The sequence below is a fragment of the Myxocyprinus asiaticus genome, chromosome 27, assembly GCF_019703515.2.
Source record: "Myxocyprinus asiaticus isolate MX2 ecotype Aquarium Trade chromosome 27, UBuf_Myxa_2, whole genome shotgun sequence".
Classification (NCBI taxonomy): Eukaryota; Metazoa; Chordata; class Actinopteri; order Cypriniformes; family Catostomidae; genus Myxocyprinus; species Myxocyprinus asiaticus.
The window spans coordinates 39503136-39513713 of record NC_059370.1 but is presented as its reverse complement, the minus strand read 5'-3'; the positions used below and the strand labels follow the sequence as shown (position 1 = coordinate 39513713).

General features: G+C 37.2%; 1 protein-coding gene across 1 annotated transcript; it reads right to left on the bottom strand.

Annotated features, from left to right (window-relative positions):
* Positions 1-287: 287 nt before the first annotated feature.
* On the bottom strand, positions 288-10578 carry prpf19 (pre-mRNA processing factor 19). The gene is made up of 16 exons (XM_051657541.1): positions 10376-10578; positions 9323-9472; positions 9024-9100; positions 8710-8851; positions 8548-8621; positions 8401-8466; positions 8254-8295; positions 8037-8111; positions 5620-5695; positions 5422-5531; positions 5170-5325; positions 4981-5050; positions 1700-1873; positions 1526-1608; positions 1300-1405; positions 288-800 (listed from the first exon to the last, which is right to left on the bottom strand). The coding sequence occupies exons 1-16, from the start codon at positions 10392-10394 to the stop codon at positions 703-705; spliced, it is 1518 nt and encodes a 505-aa protein (XP_051513501.1). The 5' UTR covers positions 10395-10578; the 3' UTR covers positions 288-702.

Here is a 10578-nt window from a genome sequence, read left to right as displayed (position 1 = left end):
AGAGGCTTCAACATTCATAATTGAGGTGTCAAGCAAAACATCCAAGTATCTTAAAGTAATGTTTACCAAGGACCTTATTCTACTCAAATCCAAAATTCCCTATTTTGGATAAATAAATAAATATCCCAAAGGAAAAACCAGAGGGGAGCCCATGACTCAAAAATGCAAAGTATTTTCTGCGTATTTGGACTACAACCTGCACAGCTCGATTCTGTTTGGTTACGCTAGTGTCGCAAAAATTACACACTTTAACGTGAAAAAACACTCGGAAAAGAGTTTTTAGAAACAATTTAAACTTTATTGGAGTCTATTTCACATTGTTATTACTGTCCACAAAAGGACACAAAAAAATGAATCAAGGGACACTAACAAAGTTTCCAAGATACAATCAAAGCTTTCAAGTAGACAAAGTGAGAAAACAAAAAAACCCCAAAAATCAAATGAACCCTTATCTGCCAAAAGCGTTCATGTGGTAATCGACAAAATAGAAGTTTCTGATGATGAAGTCAGAGGATCCTGTATGCGTCTGTGACATTCTGTAACCACTACAATGATGTATATGACAGTAAATGTATATCTATGTATACACATGAACAATTTATAACTGACAGATCATGTTATTTCAGTGGATGAATTTCCATTGCAATTGGGGGAAAAAGATCACATCCTTTCCAATTTTCTCCTGAATTTTCACTATTTCTACTACAAGCTGTAGAATTTGAGACTTCTGTCCATACCACTGGAAGCCAGGAACTGGGCATGCTCACCGAAAGCCACACCAGTCACCAGACCAGAATGATCTACAGGTAGAGAAGAGAGAGAAGGGGGAAAAAAAGGTTAAACAAGACAAAATGACATAAATGGCCTAATTTACTGTCTGGAACAAATAAAGCAGTTTGACTTAATGCGAAGCTTTTTGATAAATCCAAGACACCAACCCCAACACATCTGAAAATCAACTGCATTTCACAACACATTTAAATTGTATAATGTGAAATCATAATATCCTGATTCATAATGTGGAATTAAAGTGAAACGGCATATCCAGTGAGAAATAAAAGTTGATTTTATCCACAAAATGTATTGGTTCGTGGCCTAGGCGACATGAAAAGGAAAGTTGTTTTATTTTAATGGACGATTCTGAAAATTACATTTTTCTTTAGACTAAAATGAACTGATGAATCATGCACAATAAGACCAGGAATGTACATTAAGTTAAAGAGAGTCAATTTTTAATTTCATCTTAATGGTTCGATTGTCACAAAATCAAATGCATAGTAATTATACTCTCAATCTCACCAGAGAAGTTGAGGACTTCAGACCACTGTTTACAGATATATACTCTAATGTCCGATCCACCCACAGCCAGATACGTTCCACTTTGATCAAAGACCAGAGACTTCACCTACAGAAGAGACAAATATTAGCCAAGCTGTTTTTCCATAAATTAAATTTGTCCAAAAAGTCAACCACATCAAAAATGCATGTCATCGATATCTTTGAGGCATTTAATGAGACAGCAGACCTCATAACTGTTGTCCAAAGTGATTGTCTTGAAGTTCTTGAGCTTCCTCAAATCCCACAGCTTCAGTGAACTGTCCTGAGCACCTACAAGAGAAACAGAGGGCAGAAATCAGCAAACACACACCAAAAGACTGAAACGTTCTCTTCCACCATGTGTTTGGGTCACATTACCTACCAGTTGCCAAATAGTATCCATTCTCAGAGAAGGCGATGGCGGTCACAGGGCCGGAATGGCCAGGGAAGTTGGCTACATTGGTTCTTTCCTTCAGATCCCAGATCTTAATCTGAGAATCTGCTGTGCCCGTGCCGAAAATCAGACCGTCAGGATGGAACTGAGCACAGGTCAGTGCTGAGGGAAAAGATGGAGAAAATGGTTACAAAAATGGTTAGCGGTTTTAATCTGAAATGAGGAAATATAGGCACTAAACTTCTAGAACATTTTTCACACTCTCACTAGTTTTTTATTTTTTATTAGTCTACTAACAGTGTCCTACAGTGCATGTCCATGCATCACAGGAGATTTTTGTAAAAAAAAAAAAAAAAGTTTTACTGAAAGTCAGATTGTTTTTCACCATAGCATTATTTTCATCTAAATACTGTATTGTGTTCAAAAGAATACCGTGATGGAAAGTTTTTAAAAGACTTAATTTGAAATGTTGAAAAAATGTCCAACTCTTTTCTTTGTGTATTTAGGATCAAATGTTAGCTACGAAATAACAGAAGACATCAATTTAATACTTTTACTTTTTGCATTGTTTGAACAAATTATAGCTTGATTGGAAATGTTGACCAATCAAAATATTCTGCTTACAAGCAATATTTACCTTGAATTTTCAGTTTTCTTCAAACATCACTTGTTTAATATTTAATCTCAAACATGCTCTTCACTGACACTTTTGTCGACTTAATTGTACTAACTTTACTGGGGGCAAAATAGCTTGGTGTGGTATAAATATTGGGTATATAAATGAAGGGTATAAATATCGTAATGTTTTAGGTTTATTTTACTATTTGTTTAGATAATCAGTTTTAAACATAATAATTAGCATTTTTATAATGGATTTTCATAGTTGTCCTAGAGTCTAGGACAAGGCTAAAACAGTAAAATCTATACTTAAAAAGGCATTTGAAAAGTACCAGAAATAAATGATGATGGCCTGGTAAAACATTTCTAAATCAGTTTTAATGTAACTTTCATACACACTCTACCGGTCAAAAGTTTTGAAACACTCATTCTTTATTATAATTTTTTGTCACATTTTAGAATAATAGTAAAGTCATCAAAACTATGGAATAACATAAATGGAACTATGGGAATTATGTTGTGACTAAACAAAATCCAAAATAAATCAAAACTGTGTTATATTTTAGCATCTTCAGAGTACTCACCCTTTGCCTAGAATTTGCAGACATGTACTCATGACATTTTCTCAACCAACTTCTTGAAGTATCACCCTGGGATGCTTTTTAAACAGTACTGAAGGAGTTCCCATCTATGTTGGGCACTTATTGGCTGCTTTTCTTTATTATTTGGTCCAAGTCATCAATTCCAAAAACTTTTTTTTTTTTATTATTAAATTTGAGTTTTATAATGAAATAAATTAATATGGTGGCACAATTATATTTTTGTCTACAAAACTAATTTCAAACATTTAAGCATACGCCTTCAGGTCAAAAGATTTTTAAGATCACGAGAAACATTTCAGTCAAGTGTTTCAAAACTTTTGACCAGTAGTGTGTGTGTGTGTGTGTGTGTGTGTGTGTGTGTGTATATATATATATATATATATATATATATATATATATACACACACACACACACACACCGATCAGCCACAACATTAAAACCACCTGCCTAATACTGTGTAGGTCCCCCTCGTGCTGCCAAAACAGCGTCAACCCGCATCTCAGAATAGATGTGGGTTGAGATGCTATTCTTCTCACCACAATTTTACAGAGCGGTTATCTGAGTTACCGTAGACTTTGTCAGTTCGAACTAGTCTGGCCATTCTCTGTTGACCTCTCTCATCAACAAGGCATTTCCATCCACAGAACTGCCGCTGTTTTGGCAGCATTCAGAGTAAATTCTAGAGACTGTTGTGTGTGAAAATCCCAGGAGATCAGCAGTTACAGAAATACTCAAATAAGTCCATCTGGCACCAACAATCAACCATGCGATTATCTAATCAGCCAATCGTGTGGCAGCAGTGCAGTGCATAAAATCATGCAGATATGGGTCAGGAGCTTCAGTTAATGTTCACATCAACCATCATAATGGGGAAAAATGTGATCTCAGAGATTTGGAGCGTGGCATGATTAATGGTGCCAGATGCAAAAATTTTATTTTTTCGTTCTGTTCAGAAGATCTGCAGCCTCCTTTCCAAAAGGTTACCGGTTAGAACAAAATAAAAGAACGGTCAATAATGTTATTTAACAAAAAAAAAGACAGTACTCTGCACTAAGGGGTTTGTGAAATACCAACTGCAGTGTTGCCATATCTCACAAGAGAAACAAGCAACATGGTCTGGAAAAACAAGCCCAAAATAAGCCACTTGCCTCGCTAAAATAAGAGAAAATATGTAATTAATTGTGTGGTGGATTTATCAGCATAGAAATCATAAAAAGCAGTTAATTAACAGTTAAGTATAATTTTATATACAGATCTGCTTCGGAGTCAAAACCCGGCAACATCAAATCTGTATTAATGCATCATGTCTAACAATAATTCAGTGAAGACTTGGAAACAACTGAGAAATGTACTGTTTAACTCTAATAATGTTTTCCTTTTACCTGGATAAACCGTGCATGCATATGTAGTAATTACACATAGTTGTTAAAAAGGTCTTCATTCACAGAATGTGACAACTTGCAATTAGGCAAAGAAATGTGTGATGCAGTGGTTTCCTTCAGGATCAAAGCACTTGTTTCATTTTTCGGCCAACATGAAGTGGAGTAGTTCCAAAAATGTACTGTGATAAACCATTTGGCCTTTAGTTTCATGAAACAAATATCAGAACAAAATTAACCGGTAATAACCGGTTACCAGCATTTAAAAATAATGTTTTCACTCCAGAACAATTGAAAATCACTTGTCCCTGATATACTGTATATGCTCTAAAATGGCTTAGAAGGGTGATTATTATTATAATTTTTTTTTTTTTTTACATCAAACAGCCACAACAGCCAAGAATATTCAAAATGTCTAATGCAATACGTAAAATACAGTCAAACTCCAGTTTAAAATAACCACGGCATGTTTTCCAACTGTTTTTATTTATATGAACCAATATAAAAATTCTGAGACGTTTGTACTAATGCAAAAAACATTTTTATGATTCAATTGTTTTATATTAATTGTTTAATGGTTTTATATATTACTATATGGCAAAACAAAACAACAACATTGTATAAATATTCAATATACTTGCCAGCCCTAGCAGACAAAGTAATACATACCACATCCAGCAGTCTCATCGGTGACTTTGGTCAGCACACGTCCAGTTTGAATATCAGAGAAGGCCCAGTACTAGAGAACAGCACATTATAAATTACCATGCATAACAACATGTAAGTAACATTAACTTTGTGAACTCTACCTACTGAGAGGCAGGTTAATCAGCCTTTGTGTGTGTGTGTGATATTTACCTGGTCCTCAGATGAGCTCAGTAAGTAGTCTCCGGTAGCGTGCAGCGAAAGGCCAGTAACGCCCGCCTCGTGAGCCTTGATCACCTGCACACAGTTGCCCCCGGTAACAGACCACACTCGGATAGTGCTGTCTGGAGACGCCGAGAACACAACCGACTGACAGAGACACATAAAGAGAAATATAAGAAACACAGACAAATTGTGAATGTGCTCATTTATAAATATGTGGGGAGAGAGAGAGAAAGCTCTTACCTGAGCGGGGTGGTAAATGACAGATGAGACCTTTTTAGTGTGCCCTTTGAGGGTGGCAACAATCTGCTCCTCTCTACGGTCAAACACCACCACATTCTTATCCGTGCCACCTGACGAGAGAGAGAGAGAGAGTCAGAGTAATGTTTCTGTGAAAATGTACATATGTGCAACACTGCGTATATGTGTGTTTGTACATACCGGTGAGGACTTTGTTGGTGTCTGTTGGGCAAAGATCCAAAGAAAGGATTCCTGGGATACTAGCACTGTGAAGACCCTAATGAGAAAAGAGAGTGATGTAGTGAGAGAAAAGCATTAATATGATATTAAAGAGTTTATTACTTTTATATAAACAATCTAATCCTCAAAATAATAATGACAATTCAATACAGTAATAATTTAGTATTATGCAATAAATGAATATATGTAATATAACTATAATCTAAAATATATGAAGGTAAATAATGCTTTTTATCAAGCTACTATGTAACATGGTTACGGATGCTCCGGTCGATCGACCACGGATCGGTATCGGCCGATATTCACGTCCTATGACTCGATCGGTAATGTTGCAAAAGACGCACGGCTCCTTTAAGCAGCACTGTCATGGCATCATGGAGTGTGGGGAATACTGGTATAGTGTTGTAAGACAACAAACTTTATTCAGCAGTTAAGAACGATGCAGTGGGAGTATGACGAATATGAAAAGTTTGTGTACTGTTCTGTTAATGTGCCGTTTCACACGCGACAAGGCAAAGGGGAAACGGTCCTCATCGTTGTTCACGGCAGCAGCTCCTCAGTCTCCGCCGGGCAAAGGCATCTCAGTAATAACGCGAGTTACAAGACGTGGTGCAAAGCAAAATTTTTATTAGAATTTTTTGTCTCTCCCCTTTTCTCCCCAATTTGGAATGCACAATCCGGGTGGCGGAGGATGAATCTCAGTTGCCTCCGCGTCTGAGACTGTCAATCCGCGCATCTCATCACGTGGCTTGTTGTGCGCGTTACCGTGGAGACGTACATGTGTGGATGCCTACGCTACTCACCACGTGCCCCACCAAGAGCGAACCACATTATAGTGACCATGAGGAGGTTACTCCATGTGACTCTACCCTCCCTAGCAACCGGGCCAATTTGGTTGCTTAGGAGATCTGGCTGGAGTCACTCAGCACGCCCTGGATTCGAACTCGCCACTCCAGGGGTGGTAGTCAGCGTCAATACTCGTTGAGCTACCCAGGCCCCCATTCAAAATTTTTACTGAATATCTCCCAATTAAATGGCATTAACAAATGTAGCACCTGTAGAGTCAGACACACGTGCGCGCGCTCTCTCTCACGAAAGAGCGCGTTTTCCACAAGTGAAAAATGAAGGCAGGGAAGTAATTTATAAATATAATAACTATTTATATAATATTAAGATACTTTAATATAATGTATTAAATATAATGCAAAAATAAAATAATAATTATATTAAATTATGACAATGAATTAATAACCAAAAATGTCACATTAAGTTTAATTGCACCTATGGGTTATCAGTTTGTCTTAAGTTTGAAACTAAATTTCATTTTTATAGGGCTATCTACCTTTATATAGAGAATATTTAGTTAGCCTATACTCGTTTTAAAGTCTTATTTAAAAAAAAGCTTTTTAATAAGCCTTTTAAACTTTTTTTGTCTGCAAAAACTAGGCAAAGTGATATTACTGGGAAGAGGAAAATTCAATTAATAGTGACAGTGTGCAGAAAGCCAGTTATGAAAGTGACCCTGATAAAAGGTGAAATGATCGGTATTGGGATCGCTATCGGCCGATCAGGTGACAAGAAGTTCGGTGATTGGTATTGGCAGTATAAATGCTGATCGGAGCATCCCTAATAATTGTATATAAAAGTGCATGTCAATGAAACAATTAAATCGCATTCAAACAATGCAAAACATGCCTTCATAATTTTAAATCTGTAAATATTATGAATTTTAAATTAATAAATAGATGTTTTATTCAATGCCTATAAAATATTGACTCTACTTGGCTACAATGGCCGTTTGGGTGAAATTATGGTAGCACTTTATTTTACAGTACTGTTCTACATTTATGTACCATATAATTACAACAACTACAGTAATTACTAGGTACTAACCCTAAACCTAACCCCAACCCATATTAAGTACATGTAGTTACCTAATTTTACTCAGTACATTCTTGGGTAAGTACACTGCAAGTCCACATACTGTAAAATAAAGTGCAACCGAAATTATGGTTCCTCTAAAAAATAAAATCACTTTTGAGCCATTTCAGAGAAGATCTGAAAAATATCGAGATTTTTGTAGCCATATCGGCCAGCCCTATTGCATAATGAACCATTCAGACCGACTAATGAACCATTTTGACAAATAACTGCAAAGAAAGAAGGATTCGCTCACAAATCGGACAACGCTAACTTGCAAGCAATTTCTACTCTAACCAAGAGCTATATTTAAGGGAAGAAATATTTTAGAGCACAGTGTAACTCGAAAATAATGTATGTTCAAGGCCTGGAAAACACCATTTTAAAATTCCCTGATATTTCCAGGTATTCCATGACCGTGGGAACCCTGACATATGCATGGAAAAGCGTAAACTCACAGCATGGGATGCCACTTGGCGGTACTTGCTGAGTTCTTCTGCTCGGACGAGCTCCTCTGGCACGGTCTTTCCTCTCTGAAAAACAAAACCAAATGGAGAAAGGTAAGAGCTTTTCTGTCTTTCAAAGCGCTTCAAAGAAGTGACCGTACAACGCATCCTTCCAAAACGAAGTTATCACACACGAGACAAATACAAGCTTTGAAATTAAAATCTTCACCTTCTTTCTCTCGGTGGTCAGGACAGTGGCCTTGTCTTGGAGCTATAAAGACAGAAGATAGAAATAATTACATTTGAACATTCAGTGGCTTGTATAGGCATAAGCCATGAAGTCAACACAAAGTGGTCCATGTGTGCTTGAACGTACCTTCTGTATGATCTCCGGAGTCATTCCAACCTGCTCACTAATCTCCATGGCCTCACCACCAGCACCCTGAGACATCAAAACAGAATCATTCTAATTGATTGCACTGTGCATGTATAATTAGTAAAAAAATCTGGTGCAGTTACTGACCACAGCAGCGGGTTGGGATGCGGGAGCAGCCTGTGCAGCAATCAGTCCAGCCTGAGGTTTGAGTGTAGCCAAGGCTGCAAGTAGAATAATGAACACGTTAGTGAAAGCCATGTATCAAACATCTCAAATTCTGGTCGAATGCTTTTTAAAAGCTGCTCTTACCCTCTCTGGCTGCAGTGACCTCTTTAGTGAGACGAGCGATGACTCTGCAGGCCGCATCGTGCTGGTAGAGGGCATGAGAGAGCTCCTGTCGGGTGGTTTGCAACTGCTGCCTCAATGTAAAACTATGCAACATTACGGCATCCTGAAAGACAGAAACGATATAGAGACAAACTAACTTTGACCTGATGCACTGCAGCTAGACACATACAAGAACTACTGGGTGAAAGTTACATCACCTAATTAATATTCATGAGCAAAGCTAATAAGGTTTATAGTGGGCCCTGCATACATTTATGTGGTGACTAGGAACTCACCCACTCATCTTGGAGAGATTTGAGGATAGCAGGAATACTTGTGGCAGATGGAGCCTTTGGTCGAATAGGGTGAGACACTAAATATAAAGGAACAGAGAATGAGTTTATCTCTATATTCAAAAGTCATGCATTGTGAGACCTAAACTACATTTTGAAATTCCTTTCAGAAATTATTGGAACCCTGATAGACCAGAAACCTCTCTTAGAGACATACGCATGCTAATGGGCACATCTGAAATGCAACCGTGTCCGTAGAGTGCCAACTTTTCATTACATGAGCGTCAGGTTCATAGACTTACCCTTGATGTCAATGAGCTGCTCCTCGGACAGTGGCTGTCCATTGATGGGATCGGCTCCATTCTCTGCAATGTATTTCTCAATCAGACGTCTCTCAAAAACTTGACTGGAAACGGGAGAGACGCAGGGGTGCTCCGGTATCTCATTTGAGACTGAAGACAGAGACAGATTTAGATTAAAAATGCATTCCGCATAACAAATAGCACAGATTGATTCCTACGAAAGACACATTCAATAAATTTTCACATGGCAAAATAGCTAAATCTTATGTCTCCCTCCGCTGCAGAATAAAAATATCATTATTACACCACTTTTGCTCAAATGTTTCTATATCCCATACAAAAGTTGGATATATTGCTTTATATGTAAAAAAAATAATATGTATGTTCAAGTACAGTTTATCCGATATAAAACAGTAACATGCTTGAAAAAATAAATAAAATATATATATATATATTTTTTTTTTACTTTTTCACACATATAACACTTTTCCAAATCATAGTGGAATTTGAACATGTATATAATACATGCCTACTGCCCAAATATACAAGCAGTACATTTCAATATATGTTCGTATAAGGCTACAAACCTTATTTCTCTACAGGATCTTACATTACCTTGTAATCTTTAAAATCAAACTATTCTATGTATAGATTCATGTAACCTACATGTCTGTTTTAAAGTATGTTTTCCCTGATATTAGTATTTATACGTTTTGCTTGTCCAACAACACAGTTTATCAATTGTCATTTTGTCCTGTTTTTGATTACACCCTGACTCCCAAAATACAAGCATTCAGTTTAAACTTTTCTCCAAGTTTCTGAGACCTCAAGCAACAATTAGCATACAGAACTTACTTTCAGCTCAACATTTATGCACTCATTCACACTTTTGTTCCTAGCTTACGACTACAGCACATATATAACGAGTGTTCTTCTAGAAAGCCCTAGGCATCAAGAAAACACCTTGAAAGTGAAGCTTCCTAATACTGCACAACAATGGCTAACACTATACAGTGCTAATCATTCATGCTAACAGAAACAAAACACACTTACTCGCGCAAACCAAAGACATCTCGCTCAAACAGACGCGCTTCGCTTTTAAAATAAAGCTAATATATAATCAGTTCATCCACTGAATTAAAATTCACTCAGGGCTCGTTGTTTTTAACTAATGGAAGTGCTGCATGTCCCGATTTAGAACACGTTGACGTACGCACACTGCACCGCCGCTGAAACAGCGCTGCATGATGGGATAC

Excerpts from the sequence above, each read along its gene's own strand:
- prpf19 (XM_051657541.1), bottom strand. Across the intron at positions 5,532-5,619 it reads CACCAACAAAGTCCTCACCG|GTGGCACGGATAAGAATGTG; the intron begins GTATGTACAAAC and ends CTCTCTCGTCAG. Across the intron at positions 1,609-1,699 it reads TGGATACTATTTGGCAACTG|GTGCTCAGGACAGTTCACTG; the intron begins GTAGGTAATGTG and ends TTTCTCTTGTAG.